Source organism: Tupaia chinensis, unplaced genomic scaffold (genome assembly GCF_000334495.1).
Source record: "Tupaia chinensis unplaced genomic scaffold, TupChi_1.0 Scaffold138601_1, whole genome shotgun sequence".
In the NCBI taxonomy this organism is placed as follows: Eukaryota; Metazoa; Chordata; class Mammalia; order Scandentia; family Tupaiidae; genus Tupaia; species Tupaia belangeri.
In genome coordinates this window covers 550,146-576,049 of record NW_006198494.1, presented here as the reverse complement: position 1 = coordinate 576,049, position 25,904 = coordinate 550,146, and the positions used below count along the sequence as shown (strand labels likewise).

The 25,904-nt window shown below is 38.8% G+C and overlaps 1 protein-coding gene across 1 annotated transcript; it reads right to left on the bottom strand.

Moving 5' to 3' along the window:
- Positions 1-101: 101 nt before the first annotated feature.
- On the bottom strand, positions 102-25,009 carry CBR4 (carbonyl reductase 4). The gene is made up of 5 exons (XM_006161451.3): positions 24,773-25,009; positions 19,726-19,846; positions 17,397-17,533; positions 14,412-14,546; positions 102-1,092 (listed from the first exon to the last, which is right to left on the bottom strand). The coding sequence occupies exons 1-5, from the start codon at positions 24,912-24,914 to the stop codon at positions 914-916; spliced, it is 714 nt and encodes a 237-aa protein (XP_006161513.1). The 5' UTR covers positions 24,915-25,009; the 3' UTR covers positions 102-913.
- Between the last annotated feature and the right edge of the window lie 895 nt (positions 25,010-25,904).

The following is a 25,904-nucleotide window of genomic DNA, read 5'->3' as shown; positions in this document are numbered from 1 at the left end:
TTTTGTACTTTTTAAAATTTATTTATTTATTTAATTCCATTTGTTATTATTATTTAATTTGACCTACAGAGCAAGTGAGAAAGGCAAAGTGAGAGAGCAAGCCGCCAGGTCCGGGACTAGACCATGGTCAGCCATGTGGGAATCCAGCGCTTTTAACCACCATGCCACCTGCTGGCCCCATCTTGCACTGTTTTTAAGTAGCTCACTATACTGAGATTTTCGTGGATAAAAAACCTCCTAATCTATATACCTTATTATTGTATCAGATATTAAAACCTTAAAAGAATTTCTAAAGAATGGGTCAATTGTATCAGATTTAACATTTATAGATTATTTTACCCAGTGGCTCAATTTAGAGTAATACCACTCCAAGAAATAAACTCTAAACTTATACCTTATTCTAACTGACACTATTTTATCTGACGTATATAAAACTGATCACCCAACATATGCAAAAGGAATACAATGTTGATCTCTATCTAAAGTACTGACAGCAGGTCAGTGTCCTGTAAATACTCTTATTTTGTCAATAGCCCAAAAGGTTAAATTCCAGAAAATTCAGTCTGATGCAATAAAATAACTCATCACAACGAGAAGTATAATTTTTTCCATTTTTGAAGCAAAATATATAAATGAATACATGTACCAATGTATATGACTTGCAAAATGCCTATATACTCACACTGCTACAGCCTTCAGATAACCAAAGATAGATTACACATACCCTTTGGAAAACATAATTGGTCACATTGTTCTGTTTAGATATATTCATGTAAAGACAGAAATCAACATCTGTAGCATCAGTAGGTTTGAACTGCAAATGTCACCTATGTAGGTATGATTGTCTAATCAACAGCCAAACACAATGTGTGTCCTTCATGCTAACCCCCATAACAACTGAAAAACATGGACATTATATCATGAGCTGTAATCCCCCATCCACTACTAGAACGTGTCCCGTAATATATGGTGACTCCAAAAGAAACACAACCGCATGTGCCACCTCAACAGTTTCTCCAAACCTCCCAAGAGGAATATTTTTCTTTAAATGTTCTTCTTTCAAGTCTTTTGTCATATCTGTGTGAATAAATCCTAAAAAGAGAAACATTGATCTATTTAGTTGAAAAGGATAAACACTAAGACATCTGCTTGTTTTTTTTTTAATTAATTTGCCCCTGAAAATTTGAGATTATTAATAAACCTTGTTTAGGAAAAAATACAGAGTTTTCTTAGCAATCAAGTAACCAAGTATACAACCGTATTCGATTTAGCTCTGTGCACATTTATTTAACTCCAAAACATGTGACCCTAAGTACTTGGCTCAGCTCCTAGCAAAGTCAAAGTGGGGAGATAAAAGCATGAATAAAACAAACATCCATTCCTTGGGGGACCTATAATTTATGGAGGAGACAGTTACTTGCACACCCAATTATGATGTAAGACAGTATGATGAATATTCATATGGATGCATGTACAAGAATATCAGAGAACTGATTAATTTTTCACTGGTGGTGGTAAGAGTGAAATCAGTATAGAGGAAAGGAAAGTATTTTCCCACAAACATGGTCACATGAGCACATTTGACAGTTCTGACAAAAATTAATTCCACTTGCTATAGCTAAGAGGGCTGATGATTGCGAAGACCAGTATTTACTATATCCATCTAAGAAAAAGAGCTCATGTTTATATCCAATTCTGGTGCAAGTATACGCAGAAAATTCAAGATTTAATGTGTTACTGCTGTCTGTACTAAAGCTTGACAGTATAAATATATGTGAAGTAACTAGTTCTTTTTTTTCTTTTTGGAGAGGTTTTTGCCATAGGGCACGTGTGCTTGCCAGAAAGAGTCAGAAAGCAAGAAATCCCCCCACCAGGGGGGATGGCCACGCCGCAATTTCTTCTCCTCTATTCTCCTCTCGGGATCTTGGGCGCACACGTGCCCAGTGTGAGTTTAAGTCACCGCATCTGGGACTCGAACCATGGTCGACTACATGGGAGTCCATTGGCATAGCCATTATGCTAACTGCTTGTACCTGAAGTAACTAGTTCTAAATAATTACAGATACATGGCAGGAAGATCTCTAGACTTACTAAGAAAATCTTAAAAGATTGGTCAGAGACATATAAAAACATATTACTAATAAAATGATTAACTCATGGGACCAGCAGTTAGCATAATGGCTGTCGCTGAACCCCCACGTAGCTGACCGCAGGTCGAGTCCCGGACCCGGTGGCTTAAACTCATGCTAAGCGTGTGTGCATGCGTGCCCAAGATCCCAAGAGGAGAATGGAGGAGAAGGGATTGTAGCGTGGCCATCCCCCCAGAGGGGTGATTTCTTGCTTTCTGTCTCTCTGTCTCTGTTCTTCTGGCAAGTAAAAGTACCCTATAGCGAAAACCTCTCAAAAAAAAAAAAAAAAAAGATTAACTCATATAGTTATTATTCTGTCCCCATTCAATCCTTTAGGTTTTTTTTTTTAAAGAGCAAATATTAATCAAGAAAGTAACGTTAGAAAAAAAATTTTTGAGGTTAAAGTCATAAAAGTAGATGGACTAATAGTCAGACATGATGTTTGAAGTGAAAGTTTAAGATCCAATCTCAAAAACATAGTTTTCAAATTAGGTTATGCTAACACTAAATCATTTATCACTCAAATGACAAACCAACTTAAATACTGGGTTTTGGGGAAAGTCATGACACATTTTTTGCATAGAAAAATATGTCATAACTTTTCTGACAACCAAATATATTGTCATTAAAATATCATGACAGGAGCCTACAGGTGGCCTGGTGATTAAGGTGCTGGGCTCCCACATGGCCATGGTTTGAGTCCCAGACCTGGTGGCTTGCTTTCTCACTTTCTCTCTCTGTCTCTCTGTAGTGAACACATGTGTCCTATAACAAATTAAAATATAATAATAATAAACAAAATTTAATAAGTAATTCTAGAAGAATTTAAGTATCATGGTATGAACCACACAATGGAGAAAGAATTAACATTAGGACATGGTTTATTATGCAATAGTATAAAACTATTAACTTTATTTTTCCTTAGAGCTTCATTTATAAATATGTAAACATTTTCCTAAAAGACTTCTAAGAGAAGCCAGCAGTTGGCATGGTGATTAGGGTGCTGGACTCCTACATGGCTGACCATGGTTCAAGTCCTAGACCTGGTGGCTTGCTTTCTCGCTTTCCCTCTCTCTTTCTCTGTCTCTCGCTGGTGAATGCATGTGCACTACAGCAAATTTTAAAACAATAAGAAGTAAAAATTAGTAAGTAATTTTTGAAGGAAAAAAGGCTTGTAATAAATAACAATAAATTTTACTATCAGAGAGTCTATGACAGTGAGTTTTATTAGGAAAAAACTGGAAACACACTGAAGGTCTTTCAATAAAAAACTGGTTAAATAAGGTACGATACAGCCACATAAAATTATATGCAAACATTGAAAGTGCTATAGAAGGAGGCCAGGAGGTGGCACGGTGGTTAAGGTGTTAGACTCCCAGACAGCCAATTGTGATTCATATCCCAGATCTGGTAGCTTGCTTTCTCACTTTCCCTCTTCCCCCGACTTTGGTGAGAACTTGTTTTCTATAGCGATTTAAAAATAATAATAATAAATCATTTAAATTTTAAATTAGAGAGTACTATAGAATATTTCATATAATTTTTTAAATTGTATATTAAAGGGTCAGCAGGTGATGTGGTGGTTAAAACACTGAACTCCTGCATAGCCAACCACAGTTAGAGTCCTAGATCTGGCAGCTTTCTTTCTCAGTTTCTCTCTCTCTCGTTGGTCATATTAAAAACAATAGCAATATATAAAATATAATTTAAAAACTGTATATTTAAAAAGTTGCAAATTAGCTCAATTTTGCTATTATTAAAAACAAACAAAAAACTAATAATACATACTAATTATTAAAAAAAAATATATATATATATATATATACATGGGCTAGGCAAAATACGACCCTGTGAGACTGACCCACACAGGTAGGTTTCAGGTCACATCCAGAGATCTCCCTAAGTATACCGAACACATGTGTCCATGATCTGGAGCTAGCTAAGGCTGGGGGTGGACTGTGGTGTCAAGACCATTATGGGGGTACTTTTGCTTTGTCTCTGTCTCCCTCTTTCACACTCTCTCTTGTTCATGGAAAAAAATTACCTTTTTCGAAAAAGTTTTTGCTATAGAGTATATAAACTCACAGAAAGATAGAGCGAGAAAGAGGGAAAGTAAGAAATCATCCCCCAGGGTGGATGACCATGCTGCAACCCCTTCTCCTCCTGTCTCCTCAGGAGATTTTGTACATGCACATACATCAAGCCTCATGGTCAGAACTCAAACCACAGAGTTGGCCATTTGGGATCCAGTGCCTTAACCACTACACTACTTGCTGGCCCAAGAAATAAACTTTTCAACTATTTTATACATATATATATTATATATGTATAATATATAATATATCTAATAGTCTGGTGTGTGTGTATATACATGTGTGTATATACATATGTGTGCGTATATATACATGTGTATATATACATATGTGTATATACATATACGTGTGTGCGTATATACATATGTATGTGTGTATGTAAATATGTCTGTGTATATATGTATACACACATAAATGTGTATATACATAAATACATCTGTATATATTTATATATATACACACACATATATTTATTATATATTTATACACACACACACACCAGACTATTAGATAATGGAACTACAAACGAAAGATATTTATTTTCTTCTTTGTACTTTGCTCTTCTTTCCAAACTACCTACAACGGATATATCTCATTTTGTACTCAGATAAAAAGTTACTTCAGATAGTCTGTAATGAGGGCCTAGAATAACAAAACTAATTTCACTGTTGGATTACACTGTGAAATTCAATCTCCTCTGTCATAAAATCTCACTACATTTATTTTAAAAGTCAGTTGGGAAAGCAGGATTCCACATGGCCAACCATATGGTTTTATTCCCAGAGGTTTGAGTCCCCAGGGCTTGAAAATCACACCGGGTACACGTGTGTGCATGCCCAAAATCCTGAGAGGAGAACGCAGGGGAAGGGACTGTGGTATGATCATCTCCCGAGGGGTGATTTCTTACTTTCTCTCTCTTGGTCAATCTGTCCTCTGTCTGTCTCTCTCTCTCTCTCTCTCTCATGAGCATATGCGACCTACAGCCAACTAAAAATTTAAAAATTAAATAATAAAAGCAACATTTCCTTTCATCTTCAAGAACAACAAGCTGGCCAGAAGGAATGCAAAAATAAAAGCAGCAGCAGCTGACACAGATAATGATCATTTCCAGTGAAACAACATACAGTGGAGAGCCATAATAATCAACAGGCAACCCAATCATCTTAAGAACACTATTGGAGTTCCTGATAACCAAAATTTTTCTGCCTTTGAACAGACTTATTATCAAAGGTGCCATAGAGCATATTCTAGGAAGAAAATTCACTTCACATTTGTTATATAAGTTACGTAAGTTAAAATTATGAGTGTAACATTTAAAATTTCATCTTTTCAAGAAACCAGCAGATGGCATAATAGTTACATTGCTGGACACCCACATGGCTGACCATGGTTCAAGTCCCAGACTCAGTAGCTTGAAACTCATGCTGGGCCTGTGTGTATTTGTGTGTGTGTGCCCAAAATCCTGAGAGGAGAATGAAGGAGAAGGGATTGCAGCATGGCCATCCCTCCTGGAAGGGTGGTTTCTCACTTTCTGTCTCTCCACCAAGCACAGGAGCCCTACAGCAAAAATCTCTTTAAAAAAAAAAAAAAAGTTTATCTTTTCTTTTCATAGAGTTCATGACACAATTATCCTATACTCTATGCCTTTCTGAATTCTAACAAAATTGGCATAAGATACTTCCTACTAATACCTCAAACTCTCAGCAGAAAAATCAATGATGCATTTTAATAAAACTACTTTCTTTTGTAAGAAAAACCTTGTGACTATAAGCTAGAAAATTCCATGCTCAACTTCTTACTAGCTCCAGTAGGCTTTTCTCAAATGCATTTTGTGGTAAATGGATTAGGACACATTAAACTAAATTCCAATCCCTGCCTTGCTAATACTATTAAAGCTATGCCCTGGAGAAAAGTCATGTACTACCTAAAACTCCATGGCTCTTCATGTATTATAAATGAAGCAGATTGAAAATGATAGATCTTTGTGCTTCTTTTAGCTCTACAACACTAAGATTTGAAGATGAAAAGAATAACTCATTAAGTAGACTTCATGACTCTCTTAACTTTACTTGACATTTAGGAAAGCAAACTCCCCTATAAGGACGTTTACGTCCTATAGTGGTAGGTGTGTGAAGTTTAGAATAAGTACAAATTCAGAAAGCATCGATGCTAATCTGGGTTTTCCCACTCACCCTGTGCCGAAGGGAACTGACCTGCCCTGCTTCTGGGTAGATGCTAATCCTGATGTGTTTGTCCTTTGAGAGACAAAATAGATAAGGGCACATGAGCTATGAGAGGCCAGCTGAAGGTATTTTCATCTTGGGGGGCAGGGGGGGAAACAGATCTAGAGCAAGACATGTAGAAAGCAAGCCTCAGACAAGGGGACTTAGGCAGAGAGGAAAGTTGATGGACAACGCCAATGCGACAGGAGGATGCCTCTGCCACATAAGATACAGGATGGGTGGTGGTCCTCTGAAAGCAACTGAGCTGGGTCGATTAAAAGCTAATATCTTGAAGCTTTTAATAAGGTCTTTTGAAACACTACATTCTACATTCACTTCTACTATCACCTTGTTCACTTTAAACCAGGGTTGTAAAGCATGTGGTGCCCTCTGAATCTGACATGAGGACAAGTCCAAAACTGGGATTGACGTTTAACCCCCTCCCATGAAGATTCTACCTCCACTCACTGTTCAAGCTTGGAAGATAAGGGTATTATTTCATTAGGGGAAGCTTGCCACAATTTCTCCCCAGACCAGCGAATGAATGAATGTGTGTATGTGTGTGTGTATACTTTATTATTGTTTAAGAGAGATTTTTGCTATAGGGTGCATGCTCTTGCCAGAGAGACAGAAGAGAGACAGAGACAGAAAATGAGAAATAACTTCCCAAGGAGGATGGCCAGTCCACAAACCCTACTCCAGTCTCCTCTCAGGATTTTAGGCAAGCACGCACATGCATCCAGTGTGAGTTTTAAGCTGCCAGGTCTGGCCTCAAACTGCAGTCAACTACAAAGGAGTCCAGCAACACAACCACTGTGCCATCTGTTGGTCCCAGTGAATGAATATTTTGACTGAAAAACCCCATGGGACAGCTGTTAGCCATTACTGAATTCTCCAATAAAAGTATGAAGCACATGCACACACCTGGCGTTTTTTCAAGGCAACTGAGTGGAAGACTCAAACCACAGCCCACATCTGCTTCCAAAGCCTGGGCACAAGAAGCCCAGCTGAAAGGAAAGGATGAACTCATCAATATCAAGTTTTTCCTCTTCAACTATGATGCTCGATGTGGAAAATAAGAACACATCCAAAAAGCCTTTCATCATTAAATGCAAGGTCTTTTTTTAATTAATATTTTGTTTTTAAGAGTCATTTTAGACATGGATTCTGAATTTAAGCTGTGAAATATTGTTTTCAGAGACTTAAAATGAAGATTTTCTGCTGAAACTTCTTCCTCAATTATTTCTAGAAAGGCACAAACCCAAGGCCCATCTACATATGGATCCTGAACTTCAGCTTTGAAATATTGCTTGCGTGCTGCGTGGTTTTCAATTTTTGCCCTTTAAAATTAAAATCTATAGTTTTTATCCTTTTTTTTCTATTTTCTTCTTTCCTTTTCTCTAATTCTTTTCTTTTTCTTTATCTTTACTATTGGCTTCTCAGCTCCTACACAGTAAATATTTAGACAGGTCCAAGTGAACAGGATCTAAAATCCTGGATAAAATTAGGGTCAGAATATTCCTCTATTCCCACTGATTCTGATGCACAAAGAGTGAGAACAGATCGGAAAGGAGATTGCAGATCACCTCCTCCTGCATGCCCCTGAACACTCAGATTGAACTTCAAGAATGAGAAGAAATGCACTATCCATCAGATGACTGGAAGTCCCGCAGGCTCACAAGAAATATGGAAAAACAAGAAAATATCTCTCTTCCAAGGAAAAATAATTCTTCTTCTTCATCCTCACATAGTATGATGAAAATCATGGAAATGTCAGATAAAGAATTTAGAATTTTCATGGTGACAACACTCACAGAGATCAAAGAGAAAAAAGACAATGAACTGCCAAAGAAGCAGGGGAAAGGAGCTGACGAGCTTCAGGAGGTGGGGAAATTTTTGCAAGGTCTAAAAGAGGAAATTCACACTATAAAAAATAATCAAATGGACATGATAGAGATGAAGACTATAATACAGGAAGTCAAAACTTCTTCTGAAAGTATTAAAAGCAGACTAGATCATACCAAAAATTGGATCTCAGATGTAGAAGACAGAATCACTGGCCTAGACTGAGAAAATTGCCAAAAAAATGAGAATATTATACGAGAAATAGTAGATACCATCAAACGTCCAAACATCTGGATAATTGCTATCCCAAAAGGGGAAGAGACCCTTAAGGGCATTGACAATATATTCCATAATATCCTGGAAGAAAACTTTCTAAACCTAGAGAGGCATTCAAAGATCCAGTCCCAAGAAATACAAAGGATCCCCAATAGAATCAAACCAAGAAGATCTTCTCCACATTATAGCCAGATTGAGCAAAACCACAGACAAAGACGAGATACTAAGATTGGCAAGAGAGAAACATCAAGATACCTACAAAGGATATCCCATCAGGCTGACAGCGGATCTCTCATCGGAAACAATGCAAGTGAGGAAAGAATGGGACAATATATTCAAAGTGTTAAGGGAAAAGCAACTGCAACCAAGGATACACAAGATTATCTTTCATATGGGAAGAAAAGACAAGACCATTCTCAGATTATCAAAACCTGAAAGAATTTACCAACACCAGACCAGATTTCCAAGAAGTTCTGCAGAGAGTGCTATACCAAGACAATTAAATACAGTCACACAGAAATAAGAGTTCAAAAACTAAGAAAATGACCAACTTAATCATGGGGACAAGACTGGAGTTGAATATTATATCCCAGAATTTAACTGGGAAAATTGAATCACAACAGAAGACAGATTAAGCACATGAGACCGAACTGGTGAAATAGAATTTTATGACTTTTGACTAAAACATTGCTGATTTTCTTCTAGGCTTTGTTTTCTGGTTTTAAGGATTTTGTCTTACCTTGAGCTGCCAATAAGTCCATGTACCTACTATTTGAACAGAATCCCAACCTGTATCCTGGCTTTCAGTTTTAAGCATATTTCCTTAGCATTTCTTTTATTTATTAAAGCTAAATCTGCTTTTCTTGAAATTAAAAAATATAGTAAAAAATAAAAAAGAGTAATTTTAGGTTTATAGAAAAATTGAGCAGAATGAACCAAGTTTCCATATACCCCTTTATCACCATCCCCATTTCCCCTTATTACTAACATGCCTTACCAAGGCACACCCCTCACAACTGATGAATGGTACTAAATGCACTGTTAAATAAGACTTCCTATTAGGGTTTGCCAGACTGCACAGTTCTACAGGTTTCAATAAATGCCCAAGACCCTCATCTGCAGCTTTTAAAAACTCTTATATACCTGTCTCCAGTTTATCAGAAACAAAATAAAAATTGTGAAACTGGTCTCTAATGACAAATTAAGCTTGTACCAAGTTCCAATGTCATTTTATGCTACAGGTCATGAATCATGTGGTCCTCATTTATAAATAAACTGACAAGCCAGAGCACTACATATAAGCAGTATGCTGCGTTCTATACTATATATTGTAGTATAGACCAGAGGAGAGAGACTAGCAGTCCTTAAACATCCCACACCCACCTTTGGGCTTCTGTTGCTTCCCAGCTTGTGCTCTCCTCTTGGCCTCTGAAGGACTCTCTTCCATATCATTTTATCAGTTTGTTTGTAAAGATCTGGAAATGTTCTTCTTCTCCTCCTAAGTCTGTATTTATAATATCTTTCAAGCTGGGCTACAAAGATTATAAACTACCAGTAGGTGCCACTGTCCAACAAATGATGCTACTATGTCTTAAGTCAATGAACAGTCACCAAAATAACAAGCAAATTATAACAAAGGTATTTCTATTTTAGTCCCATACATATGATGAAATATCTAGTACACTCTTTTTGAAAATATGAACTCTAAGAAAAGGGATACTCTTGCTCATAAAAATAAGTGCATAGTTCTTGTCCTATAAGATTTTATAATTGATATAAACTCTACAAGAAATATATTTCCTTTATCCTTTTTTGACTAGCTATCTAGTACAACAGCAACATTCATTTCTATATTTCTAGGTTGCTATTTTAGTTTTCAGCATGTTTATATACAGTAGACTTTATATTTAAATGAGGCCAGGAGTTTAGCCTGTCACCAGTATTAACAATTTTGAGATGTGATGTCTTAAATTGGATATGTCTACCAGTTATTTGATATGTCTACCAGCTCTGATTTCTATTTTCTAGTGTAAGTTTCTAGGGCCTAGAAAGAACTAAAATAATTTCAGACACTTTACTAAGAGAAGAAACAAGGTTCTTGCCAAAGACTATACTAAAATTTTACCCGGCACAAATTTGTATTATGTTTACAAAAGAAAGCAGTGTGTGGTGCCAATTAGCACATTAGACTATGGATATTTTCCAATCAGTAAAATGTATCTATGGTAAGAAGTTCATTTTTCCTTTTATCTTTTTTATTCATCATAGAGCACACAAATATATAAAAGAGAGTAGGACAGAAAGACAGAAAAAGAGAAACACCCTTCACACAGCTCAGTCATGCCACAATCCCTTTCTTCCAGTCCTCTGTCCTACCAAGATTGTGCATGCGCACACACTCCTGTGTGTTTTCAAGGCAACCAGGTGAGAGACTCGAACTGCAGTCAGCACACTGCTTCCAGTTCCACAGTTTAGTATGCAATCAACTGCACCACAGAGACTGGGACAAGAAGCTTCTTTAAAGTAATACCAGAGCTTAGCAACCACTGATCAAGAGTCAACAGTATTAAACAATGAATGACACCCCATTTATTTTTTTATTCATTCCTTGTTTTTCCTGTTATGATTTTTTTAATCAGAAGTTTTGCCAATTAGAACCCCCATTTTAAAGTGACCAGGAAAACTGATATATATATTTTTTTTTTAACTATTTTTAAATTTTGATGTCCATTAGCTCTGTAGAAAAATCGGGTTAAAAAAAAGCCTGGAATTACTATCTAAAATAAAGTTAATAAGTAATCTGCAGAGTTGATTTAATTTTACTATTTTGATTTGTACTTTGCCTCTAAACTATAATATATATTCAGACTATGAAATCTGCTAGATATATTGAACCAGTAAAACATAATAAAAGTCATCCTATTAAGTAGCCAAATTTTTAGCAAGAGATTTTCAGTCTGTAGTATGAATGGCACTGGAGAGTAAGCTCCTGAAGAGAAGCTACACCATACATCTATAATGCTCCTAAAATTTTCCTTTTGGATATGAACTGGATTCCCACTTACTCAGCCCATTACCTCGTCAATTAATTCATTCTAAATAAAACTATGCGTTACTTCAGTGTTTCCATGGCATCATATATGTACTTCATATTCATATTCATATTCACCACATGGCATGATAATTTGCTTATATATCTGTGCTTCCCACTATACTTAGCTCCTTGTGGCAGATATCTATGACTCGTTTTTGTAAGTGGGGACGTAGCAAGCCCCTACACACAGGAGACCACCCCCCAGAAGTGTGCTGCATGAGTTATCATGAGTTAGAACTACTCGCATTGCCCCTCCACCATTCAGCTTTTAAATCATGACCAAAAATTCACTCTTCATTACCTACACTATTCCAATCATGAAGAGAAAGGGAAGCAAACACATGTATTTCCAAACCACCAGTAAGTTATTATTCCACAGATGGTTTGCCTAGGCTAACACTAAGATCAACTGGCTTTCACACAGCACGCACGAGAAGAAAGCAGTGCCAAGACAACGACAAGGCAGCTTTGGGTTTCCTTTCCTTTTCTCTTCTCTTCTCTTCTCCTTCCTCCCTCCCTCCCTCCCTCCCACCCTTCCTTTCTTCCTCTTTCTGTCTCTCTCTCTCTCTCTCTCTCTCTCTCTTTCTTCTGACAGGTAGATACATCTAAACCACAGTAATTTATCAAATTTTCATGGATGTGGCCAGTCTCTGTGCCTAAACAATCTGTTATGAAGGCACATTACATAACAGGACAAAAACAGGACATTATGATAAATCCCTGATACCTGCTGGCCCAACATCACTGTCCAGAGAAACACCAACTCCAGGCTGCAAGCTGGAGCCATGAATGACTGGCAAAGGAAGTGAAGGTCTATGTCAGCCCACTCTTTCTTCAAATAATCAGTATAATCAGTGAACCAAAATAAACTGTCTTAATATAAGTTATTTTATTTTGTTTTATTTTAGGACAGGGTTTTGCTCTCTTGCAATCCTACTGTCTCAGCCTCCAGAAGAGCTGGGACAATGGGAGCACACCACCACATCTAGTTTTCAGAGTAGACTGGGATTCAAACCCAGGCTTCTCACTATCAATTAATAGGCCAATTGAGGGCTTTCTTCTTTACAAAACAAAAATTATAATCAATAATTATCTTAACAAAAGTTTCACTGACCTGAAACCACATGCACTCTGATTTCTTGCTACCTCTTTAGCGAGAGCACAACTAAACCTACAGAGCAATGGCGTCTTACCAGTGCATGCCACCACAGGTAGGTTTTTAGGTAACTAATTCTTAAAAACCTGCAGTGAGCTAAAACAGAGATGGCTAATTGGCATAAAATGAGTGAAAACACTCATTTTATTCAAAAATTGAGAAAATACCTATTCAAAATTTCTACCACACCAGTTAATCAGTGATAATGCAGATTTGAATTTTAGCATCTTTTCACCTTCTTCAAATCCAGGCAGTTTTATCAACCAGTAACTTGGTAAAGGACAAATAATATAATGGTAAAAGTTAAGAATTTAGGGGATCAGCAGATGGCATAATGGTTACATTGCTGGACTCCCATGTACTCGACTGTGGTTTAGGTCCCAGGCCCAGCAGCTTAAAACTCACACCAGGCGCATGTGTGTGCATGCCCAAAATCCCAAGAGGAGAATGGAGAAGGGACTATGGCGTAGCCATCCCCCGTGGGGAGTGATTTCTCGCTTTCTCTGTCTCTCCAGTGAATGCACACGCCCTACAGCAAAAAACTCTCTTAAAAAAAAAAAAAAGTTAGGAATTTGGAAGGTTCCAGATAGTTTAGACGGCTCACAGAAGCAAAAGGGCAAAAAAGACCTAATGCTTGTAATGATACAAAGAAAATCTAAGGGAGTTTTTTTTTTTAGAGGTTTCTGTTATAAGGAATGTGCACTCACGGGAAAGACAGAGAGACAGAGAGACAGAAAGTGAGAAATCACCTCCCAGGGGGGATGGCCACGCATAATCCCTTCTCCTCTATTCTCCTCTTGGGATCTTGGGCACACACACACTCATGCCTGGTGTAAGTTTAAGCCACGGGGTCCGGGACTCGAACTGCGGTTGACTACGTGAGAGTCCAACGACATAGGTATTACGCTAACTGCTGGTCCCAGGAGCATTATTTTTAAGATTTACCTTAGGTAGAAATCAAACGATAAAGCCTTTAGTAATAATTCTGCCATAAACTATCAAATAGCTATATAGTCTTGGGCAAGAAACTCTAAATCTTAAGTCTGTTTTCCAAATTGTGAAAAATGACGAAAAATCAACTCGAGTTCCTCTACCTTAAAGTATTCCATAATTAATGTAAAACTTAAAGAACTTATGTAAAATATGAGGTACAAGGAATGTTTTTCTACTCACCAGTTCATTACTTCTTTTCACAATGATTGTACAACAATTCTATTTAGGGAACAAGTAGATAGCATAATGGTTATGTAGCTGGACTCCCACGTAGTCAATTGCAGTTCGAGCTCTGGACCAGTGGCTTAAAACTCACACCTGGCACATGTGAGTGTGTGCCCAAGATCCCGAGAGGAGAATGGAGAAGGGACTGAGGCGTGGCCATCCACCCTCAGGGGTGACTTCTCGTTTTCTGTCTCTGTCTCCCCAGAAAGAGATGTACCCTATAACAAAAATCTCTCTCAAAAAAAAAAAACAAAACAAAAACTGCTCTATCCAGATGATGATTAATGACTATTGATTAATAGGCCAATTATTGGCTTTCTTCTCTATAAAACAAAATTATAATCTGCAATTATCTTAATAATAAAAAGTTTCACTGACCTGGTGCAACCACATTCACTCTGATTTTCTTTCTTGCTACCTCTTTAGCAAGAGAACGAGAAAATCCAACTAATCCTCCTTTACTAGCGCTATACACAGACTGGCCAGAATTACCTCTTACACCAATAATACTTCCTAGGAAAGAAAAAAGAAAAAGAAGATCAAATTCAAACAAATTAATAAAGTTATTTGGAAATTCAGATAATTCATAATAAAAAGATAAAAACTCATTTTACTTTGTCCGTTGCTAAAATTAGAAATTCTAACCATTGCAGTTTGAGTCATAAAATGTTAAGACTCCAAGTCTGCTTGGATTCATACAGAAAATGAGATCTAAAATAGCAGATGCAAAACCACAAATGCCAGGCAGGAGACTTGCATATTGATCCAGCAAGTGAAAAGGACCCACTCTAAGATTTGCGTGGATAAGATATGATGAAAATTCTGTTGTTTATATTATAAAGGTCTCTAACAGAAAAAGGTAAAAACCAGAAAAGGGCTGATTAATTTTATGATTCCACACCATTGACATAAGAATGTCACTTCCATATAAAATAGTTCATTTGAAGATCACTCACTCTAAATTTGAGTTACTGTTGATCTAAATTAATTAGCAAAGCTTCGATTTTAAACATTTTGTAATTTTGTTACTTTCAGCTATATATTGTGACTTGCATTGCCTACTAGATTCTTCAGTGACTTCATTTAATAAATATGTAAGAATACTTTATAATTCAAATATCAACTATATGCAAATAAATTCTTACAAAGCAGAAATAGAAAAGTAATTTTCTGCACCACTGACTTGTATACATACTATAAAAATTAATCAACAACCACACAAAAAAATTTTATGTAATTTTATTTTAGAAAAAGAAAACATTCCAAATACGTTTTCTATTATAATCAAGTCCAATATTAAAATATTTGCCCACATCATAATATCATATGCCAGTTACTGAAAAAGGAGAACTGTGAAGCACAGAGTGGAGAGACATCAGACTGGAAATACAGATGGATGGAGAAAGGGGCATAGGAGAGAAGGAGAATAGAAGGGAGAGGAGAGGGCACAGGAGGTGAGGACCGCCAAGCCACAGAGTCAGCCCTAAAGTAGTCTTTTCTGTTAGAAGATTCTCTTAAGTTATTTTCAGTTATGTACTTATCTATTTTTACTTACTTTAAGAATTTCCTAAAAGTTGTGAATAAATACACATTTTTAAAATATACCTAAATGGGAAATATTTTAGAGATAAATATATACCATGTTATCAGATGATCAAGACTTGTGTGCCAGTTTATAAGAACTCAAAGTCATTATCTGGCTCTGTGAGAAGCTAACAGTCAACTCATTTACTAATCCCCTTTATAAGAAAAGTGATCCCTAACACTTTCTTGGTTTTTTTCTTTTTCTTTTTTTTTTTTTTGGAGAGGTTTTTGCTATAGGGCGCCTGTGCTTGCCAGAAAAACAGAGAGAGTCAGAGACAGAAAGCGAGAAATCACCCCGGGGGGGATGGCCACGCCACAATGCCTTCTCCTCCATTCTCCTCTTGGGATCTTGGGCACGCACATACATGGACCTGGCCTAAGTTTAAGCCACCAGGTCTGGGACTCAAATCGCAGTCGACTACATGGGAGTACAGCGACATAGCCATTATGCTAATTGCTAGTCCCAATCCTTAACACTTTTAAAGAAATGTTGGCCAGCAGGTGGCATGGTGGGTAGGGCATAGAATTCCACATGGCTGACCAAGTCTTGGACCTGGAGACTTGCTTTCTTACTTTCTCTCTCCAGTGAGTGCATGCGCTTGACAGCAAATTAAATAATAATAATAATAATAAATAAAATTAAATAATTCCTTTTTAAAAAGAAATGTCAAAAATATGCTAATGTCCCCTTAGTTTATTAGCCTGGTTATTCTTTCCTCATTTTCAAAAGGGATAAAACTTAAATTGTGGCCTGGAAAGTCATTTCCTATATTGAAAAGAATAAGGTCACTGACTTTAACGGAGCAGCATCCACCTTTTGTGGCCTTTTAAACTCTTTCCACTTAAAAATAAAAAGTAGATAGTGTGCTACTAGACTCAAATTACCCAACTGAAATAAATTTCTAAGATGTTTTGCATTTTTAATTTTATATGCCCAGTGAGTCAGAGGAACTGAAGACTAGGAGTTACTTATACTCATTACCAAAAGCAAAAAAGTTTTAACTTCCTTTAAACCTCTGCACTAGATTTATCAGTGGCCCATGCAACTGCTGTAAACATTATTTTTTAGCCTCCCTGATCTATTATTTTTAAATTCCTTGCCAAATATTAGGTTTCGTATAAAAAAAAATGGAACGTCAAGATGGTGTAATGCTTACATTTTCTAGACTCCCACGTAGTCAAAAGGAATTCGAGTACCAGACCTGATAGCTTAAAACTCATGCCGGGCACATATGCCTGCATGCCCCAAGTCCTGAGAGGATAACAGAGAAGGGACTGAAAAGCAGTCATCCCCTGTGGAGGGTAATTTCTCACTTTCTGTCTCTCTTTCTCTCCAGTGAGTGCACGTACCCTATACCAAAAATCTCTCTCAAAAAAAAAAAAAAAATTAGAATGTCAAATTCTCTTGAAATGTCAAAATTGCAGGCAAAATGGATCTCATTTCATGCATTACAACAATCTACTGGATGTGAACAGCGGTGGCCTCTATGAGTCTACATGGCCTGTGAACACTGAAGCCAAATGTCTTGACATTTACCATGTGGCTTGTGCTGTCATTTCTTTAGTACTTGGTAGCATTACTCATTTAAAACCTACCTGACCTCTGCAGGGATATGGATTTGTGATTTTTGTGTTAATCAATAATTGGTTAATTAAATCCTTTTTTCCATAATTAATAAAAAGATAAAATTTTATCCAAGTTTGCAGATGAATAAACTCCAAATTAGTGGATTAAATTTTTTAAGGGGCAATTATCAATGCATGGAAGTGAAGACTCACCTACATTAACGATGGCCCCTCCCTGTTGTTGAATCATAGTCCTCATGGCAGCTTTACAGGTCAGCATGGAGCCCAAGAGGTTGGTATGAAGCTGAGAGAGCATATCTTCAGTTTTTGTTCTCACTAAAAGACTATCCCTTCAAAGAGAAAGAGTGTTTTTTAATTAGATCAAATAAACCATAAGTAAATAGATTTTTTTACTGAAGGTAGAGAGGGGTGTGCTTTCTATATCTAAGCTAGAATGCCTAGAGCCATTTTGAACTTGCCTTAAAATACCACTGTTTTTAAAAAAATAAGAATAATTTTTTTTTTTTTATTTTAAAAAAGCATTAAAATACTACTGATTGGGACCATCAGCTAGCATGGTGGTTAAGGCGCTGGACTCCCATATGGCCAGCCACAGTTCCAGTCCCAGACCTGGAAACTTGAAAATCATGTGAGCACATGTGTGTGTGTGCCCAGAACCCCAAGAAGAGAATGGAGGAGAAGGGATTGCAACATGGTCATCCCGCTAGAGGGTGACTTCTCACTTTCTCAGTCTCTCTCTAGCAAGTACACACACCCTGTGGCAAAACCTTAAAATAATAACTACTTATGAATCAGAAAAGATCTATTTGGGAGACCAGCAGTTAGTGTAATGGCTATGTTGCTGGACTCCCATGTAGTCGACCGCGGTTTAAGTCCTGGACCCGGTGGCTTAAACTCATGCCAGGCGCGTGTGCGTGCATGCCCAAGATCCCGAGAAGAGAATGGAGGAGAAGGGATTGTGGCGTGGCCATCCCCCCTGGGGGGTGATTTCTCGCTGTCTCTCTGTCTCTCTCTGTCTTTCTGGCGAGTGCATGCACCCTATAGCAAAAACCTCTCCAAAAAAAAAAAAAAAAAGATCTATTTGGAAGACAGGTTCCTAACTCCTCTCAACTAGAGTACTAATTGCTAAAAGCATTACCATGCAGACCAGCAGATGGTATAATGGTTACATCCTTGGACCCCCATGCAGTTGACTGTGGTTCAAGTCCTGGACCCAGCAGCTTAAAACTCACACCAGGTGCATGTGTGTGTGTGTATGCCCAAGATCCTGGGAAAAGAATGGGGGAGAAGGGATTGTGGCATGGCCATTTCCCCTTGGGGGTGATTTCTTGCTTTCTGTCTCTCTGTCTCTGTCTGTCTGGTGAGTGCACATGTCTTATAGCAAAAAAAAAAAAGAAAAAAAAACTCACAAAAAATAAAAATGAATAAAGCATTACCATGTATGCAAACAGTTTGAATGACCCAAGAAATACCCATTCTATGCCTTGCTTAGTAAAAGAATTAATAAGTTATACTAAATATTGTTTTCTAAATTTATCATTTAAAAAATTAGTCATCTTATAAATTCATCAATATTTAGTTTATGAACTGGCAAAACTTAAATATAGTGACAGAATTCAGAATAACAGTTCACTATAAGGAATTTTTGTTGTTTTCTCAAATGGTACATGTGCTCACCAGAGAAAGAGACAGGGAGAGGAAGAAGGCATCTCCCAATGGAATATGACCATGCCATAATCCCTTTTCCTCCATTTCTCCCTCCTGTCAGGATTTGAAGCATGCAAAGCCCAGTGAGCTTTTCAAGTCACCAGGGCCAGGATTAAAACCAAGGTCAGTCTCATGGGATCTGGTTTCCTTAAGTACTAGACCATGGGGCTAGCCCCAAGGAAGTATTAACTGAGAAGAAACTAAGAAAGCCTTCTGGAGTGTTGGAAATATTCCATAGGTCAAAATGGTTGAAAAATCACATCACCATTGGCACAGCAACAGCACAGTGTTCTGCAACGTTGGAAGCTATATGAAATATCGGGGTCTAATTCCCCGGTCAGCCTGTACATGCCAGGCATACACAAATGTCCATCATCTTGGCTGAATGGAAAGGCTGGGGAAGATCATGGCATGAGAACCTGTTGAGGGTGATCCTTTCTCAGGAAGGAAGTAAATATACTTTGAAAACAAATAAATAAATGTGTATAGATACACACAATATAAACACACACACACACACACACACATATATACACATTTATATGTGTGTGTATATATACACATTGATATAGTTGTGTGTGTGTGTATATATACATGCACAAGTGTGTGTGTGATTACATTATTAAAAGTTATCAAATTGGACACTTAGTATATATCTCAGCACAAAAGAAAGATTGTCAGGCAAACTCATAAAATATATAGTTTTTATTCCAATTTGAAGTAAAACAATATGTTACTCATACTAATCAGACATTGGGAAGGGAAATACAAAATCAATAAGGACTTTAGAACCGGACTTAAATCTGTGACTAACCTGTTAACACCAGCTGCGTTTACCAAGAAATTTACTTGACCTAAATGTTTTTCCATCTCTTCAAATGTATTTTGAACATCGTGTTCTTTAGCAACATCACAGCTAAACGCCAAATGATCTCCTACACAACAAGAGTTAAACTAGAATTACTGATAAAGTATAACTTGAATTTTAAACTTATACAACACATTTTAAGATCTACTATATGGTTTGCCTATACTAATCTAGAACCTAGAGATAAAAAATGAATATATCATGGGCCCGGCTCTCATGTCATTGTCTAATGAAACTGGGTACATAACAAAGAATAAGAAATAAAGTAATATTAAAGAAACTTCACTTTAAAACTATGTTTTTAATCAATAAAAAGTACGGGAAGAAACTGTACAAGTTTATAATGCTTTTTTAAAATTTATCTAATATTTTATAGTTTTTTTTTTAAATATTTTATAGAGTTTTTAAAAGAATTACTTTATTTATTTATTTATTTATTTATTTATTTATCTATTTAAATTTGACCAAAGAGAGACAGAGAGAGAGAGAGAGAGAAAGTGAGAAAGCAAACCACCAGGTCCAGGACTCAAATCACGGTCAGCCATATTGGAATCCGCACTCTCGACCATCACACCACCTACCAGCCCCAATATTTTATAGCTTTAACACTGAACCCATGCTACCCAATTCAACACATTAATTTTTTGAAGTTTATGTCTATTAGGTTTTTTTGAGTTGGTTTCTTTGGCCAATGAGCATGAACTCTAGGGTTTCCTCATTTTTCCTTTTGTATTTTTGTTCTTTCTTTTTTTTTTTGGAGAGGTTTTTGCCATAGGGCACAGGCACTCGCCAGACAGACAGACAGAGACAGAGAGACAGAAAGTGAGAAATCACCCCCCAGGGGGGATGGCCATGCTGCAATCCCTTCTCCTCCATTCTCTTCTCGGGGTCTTGGGCATGCACACACACGCACCCAGCATGAGTTTTAAGCCACCGGGTCCGGGACGCAAACCGCAGTCAACTACATGGGAGTCCAGCGCCATAGCCATTATGCTAACTGCTGGTCCCTCCTTTTGTTTTTTTGCCCTAAGGTGTTCACCAGAGAGAAACAGTGAGAGGAAAAGAGAGAAATCACACCTAGCAGGGATGGCCAACCATAATCCCTTCTCCTCCATTCTCCTCCTGAGATTTTGGGCACTATTCATTATGGGGACATATAGCTGACCATCAGGAGAGATGAGACAACCTAGGATGCTGTAGAAGTACTAAAACTATAAATTTCCCCCAAAAAGGTCCTATTAGGTTGGTGCAAAAATAATTGTGGTTTTGTATTGTTGAAATTTGCCATTCGCTATTGGATACATTCTTAAATCAATGTGGTTATGTTACACATCATTTTAATGTGCATTTACTTTTCACTAATGATGCATAACCTACTGTTTATATGTAATTTAGATTATGGAAATGCTAGAAAAATCAAATTTGAGCAATTTTCTTATTTGAATTCAAAACAGGTCATAAGGGGGCAGAGACAACTAGCAACATCAACAAGCATTTGGCCTAGAAACTGCTAACGAATGAACGTACAGCACAGTGGTGGTTCAATGAGTTTTGCAAAGGAGACGAAAGCCTTGAAGATGAGGAGTGGTGTACAGCTATTGGGAGTTGGTAACAAACAATAGAGAGCAATCATCAAACTGATCCTCTCACAACTACCTGAGAGGCTGGCGAAGAACTCTACACTGACCACTCTAAGCTTCGTTGGAATTTGAAGCAAATAGGAAAGGTGGAAAAGCTCGATAAGTGGGTGTCTCATTAGCTAATCGAAAATCAAAACGTCAGTTTTAAAGTGCATCTTCTCTTATTCTATACAACTCTTTCTCGATCAGATTGTGACACGTGACAAAAAGTGCGTTTTATGACAACTGGAGACAACCAGCTCAATGACTGGACTGAGAAGCTCCAAAGCATTTCCCTAAGCCAAATTTACACCAAAAAAAAAAAGGTCATGGTCACTGTTTGGTGTAGTCTGATCCACTACACCTTTCTGAATTGCAGCAAAACCACTAGATCTGAGAAGTATGCTCAGCAAATGGGGATGAGATGCACGGAAAACTGCAATTCCTACTGCTGGCATTGGTCAACAGGAAGGGCCCAATTCTTCTCCACAATAATGCTTGACTGCACAGAGCACAACCAATGCTTCAAACGCCGAACAAGGGGCCAGTAAGCGGCATGGTGGCTAAAGCTCTGGACTCTCTCATGGCCGAATGCAGTTTGGAGTCCCAAACCTGAAGGCTTGAAAATCATACCAGGCATGTGTGCATGCATGCCCAAAATCCCGGGGCGGGGGTGGGGGGGATGAAGAAGGGGTCTCACTGTCTCTGTCGTCTCTGTCTCTCTCTCTCTGGCAAGTGCTCACTCTATGGAAAAAAAAATTTTTTAATATTTTTTTTTGAAAAAGCTAAACGAATAGACTAGGAAGTTTTGCCTCAACCCCTATATACATCTGACCTTTCACCAACTGAATATCATTTCTTCACACATCTTGACAACTTTTTGCAGGGAGAATGCTTCCACAACCAGCAAGATGCAGAAGATACTTCCTAAGAGCTCTTTAAATCCCAAAGCATGGATTCTTTACACTACAGAAATAAACTTATTTCTTGTTGGCAAAAATGGGTTGATTTTAACAGTTCCTATATTGATTAGTAAAGATGTGTTTGAGCCATTTTACTTAAAATGCACAGTCTAAAATTAAAATTGCTTTTGCACCAACTTAATACTAAAAGCAACCGTGGAGTCAGACTGTGGAGCAGCAGGAAGATCCAAAGGTTGATCCACATGGGAAAGTTTCCAGTTCACGTCCAACATACTCCCTGAGTATACCTGTGTGCTTACAATTGCAAGAGTAGGGTGAAGCTAGGGATGGATCAAGGTATCATGACCCTGACAGGGGCTACTCTCTCTCTTTCTCTGTCTCTTGCTCATGGAAGAAATAATTTTTTTTTTTTAGAAAGAAAGCAACTGTTAACTCTCAAAAATGTACACTTTTTACAAAGCATTTGGTGACAAGGGCCAGCAGGTGGTGTAGTGGTTAAAACAATGGACTTCTTGGGGCCAACAGATGGGGTGGTGGTTAAGGGAACGGAACTCACGCGTGGCTGACAGCAGTTCTACTCCCCAAACCAGAGGTTCACTTTCCCCCTCTCTCTAGCTCTGTCCTTCTCTGGTCAAATTAAACATAAATAAAGTTAAATAATTTTTTGAAAAATAAAACAAAACACTGGACTCCCATGTAGCCAACAGCATTCAAGTTCCAGGCCTGGTGGATTGCTTTCTAATTCTCTCTCTCTCTCTGCTAAGCACACGTCCTACAGCAAATTTTAAAACAATAATAATAATAATGATAAATAAAATTAAGTAAGTCTTTTAAAAAATGCATTTGGCAGGGCCAGCTAGTGGCTTAGTGGTTAAGGTGCTGGACTCCCACATGGCTGGCTGCAGTTTCAGTCCCAGACCTGGTGGCCTGGAAATCACACTGAGCCTGTGTGCACATATGCCCAAAGTCTCAGAAGAATGGAGAAGGGACTGAGGCATGGTCATCCTTCGCCTTGGCCCCAGGAGTGACTTCTCACTTTCCCTCTTACTGTCTCTGTCTCTCACCATTGAGCACACTCCTCCTATGGCAAAAACCTTAAAAAAAGAAAATCTAGAATAAATATTTTGTGCCTGACTTTGCCAAATGGTACGCATTAACATTACTCCCTCAAGTCTTTCAAACAGTAAGTTACATTGGAAATCACATTTTCTAGATGAAAACCAATTACTCATAAAAAAAAAAAAACATTTCAAGGAAATGAAGGCCTAAAAGCATTTTGTGTCTCATTCTTGACTTGTACCTGAAGACTTGCTGGGTCTGTTACCCTTCAAAGCATAAACAGCTTTAATCTAGTCCAGCAAACATGGATGGCTTAGATGATCAGGTAAGGGGCACCAATTTTTCCCTCCGTTGTTAGAATAGCAATAAATAGGAGCTGCAAGCCTTCACTGAAATTCTGAGCTATAACTTACGCATTTTTTTTCCTTTAGAGATCCCAATATTCTCCCAACCCATGTGAACAATTAGGCTGAATTGGTGACACCAAGCCAATCGATGATATTTTACAGTAAACAACAGGAAGCTCCTCTCCCCCACCTGTCACCTCCAAAAGAAAGACTGCCTAATAGTAAATAAAGTGTGCATATATTCTAGTAACTAAATAATGTCTTAGTATCTTTCAAAAGTTCTATTTCTCCCTACTACCAAGATACTTAAAGGCACAAAATAATGACTAATATATTACAAATAAGGAGGGGGGAAAAAAAGCAAAAAAACTTAAATGCAATAAAAAGAAATTTAGCAGAACAAATCTCAATTGTCCATCTGCAAAATTCACCGAAACAATTTAATAACTTATTATTGAAGTGCTTACGGATATAGCAAAAGCCAACCAGGTAAATCTCAAAACTGGCTGGTAGTCAAGAGGGTTTCTCTGAAATACTGCTTTGTGCCTTGGCACAGGGGCAAAAACAGCCCTCAGCGAAACTGAGCAAGCCCTATCTGGCACGCCCACCTTTCCTGTTCAACTCCTTTCCGCCCCCGGGTCTCTCGCTGCCCCACCGGGATCTCGCCCTTTTCCCTACATAAAAACATAACTATTATGTGGATCTCTCCTAACGGATGCCAAAACAAAGCAGCCCTTTACGATCAGGTTAGCACTAGCCCCAGGGAGGAGGGTGCTTATTAACCGGGCCTCACAAGCCTGCAAGTCTCAAAGAAAACCCCAAGTGTTCACCCTGGCAGCAGGCAGCGCAGCAGCAGGCGGGAGGTGAGGACCAGGAAGGGTTTCTGCACACGCCGGGGTCCACCCTGCAGACCGAGCGCTCCTGCACACGGCTCGGTCGCCAAACTCCAGAGCCGCAGCCGCCAGACTCGCCCCTTTCACAGATGCGGAGACTCCCGGCGCCTGGCCTGCGCCCCACACCTGGACAACTCCAGTTCGGTACCTACCGCCCAGGTCACCTGCGGCGGCCTTGGCCCCTTCGAGATTTCTGGCGATGATAGCCAGTCGGTAACCCTTCCGGGCCATTAACTGGGCCACTGCCCTGCCAATGCCCCGGGAGCCTCCAAAAACAGCACAGACTTTGTCCATCTCGGACTCGGGAGTCGCAAACTCGGAGGAAGGAGGACTAAGGCTGGTGGCCCGTTCTCACGAGCTTTTAAACCACTACCGTTCCAAAAATAAGCGGGGGGGGGGGGGGGGGGCAAAACCGCTGCAAAAATATCAGGTACGAGTCCTCCTGTCGCCGGACTTCGGCAACCTGAGCGAACCAGAAGAGGCGCGAAGAGTACAGCTCAGTGAACTGACGTCCGCACGCATGAACCCCCCCTGACGTCAGCGCGTCGACGCCGGCACGCACGGGCTCCCACGCGCAGGCCCGCTGAGGACCTGCCTGGTCCCTGGTGTGGGGGCGCCTCGCGGCCTGCTGGGACTTGTAGTCTTGATGCAGGAGGGCACGAGGCGTGGGAGCCGAACCCCGCGGGCAGTGTGACCGCGACCCCGAGGGCTGTCTCTGTACCCGCGGGCGCAGAGGTCGGGATTAGAACTCGGGTGACCAGTTCAAGTTTGTTAGGCAAAATCAGAGTTGTCAAGGCCCTGGACTTTCCCAGGCAAAGCCCAATGAGTTGACCACCACAGTTTGCACCCAGAATATGGGCTTGTCGGGCGCCAGTGTTTGCCTCTTCCGCAGGTTTTGTCTTTTCCTGCAGACTTGATCTCCTACCTATTGAAGATGTGGTCAAGTATCAGACTCAACGCCAAAACCTGTCCTGCCTGTTCCTCCCCCACCTCAAGTTACTGCAGAAATGGGGCTCTCCCCACCAGGAGACATTACCATTTATCTCAAAGGGGTCTGTGAAAAATGAATGCCCTGTCAAGGAACGCCACATAATAGGAGCTCAAGAATGTTTCTTGAATGATTGGATAGCCTTGCAAGATTGATGAAAGAACGTAGACTGTAGATCAAAATGAGTCTCTACAATTCTAAATAAGGTGCCGGGAGTTAGACACCTAAAACCAAACTTGTTACAATTACACTGTAAAAGGTTGAATTTCTAGATAAAGTAACATTGACCCAGATAA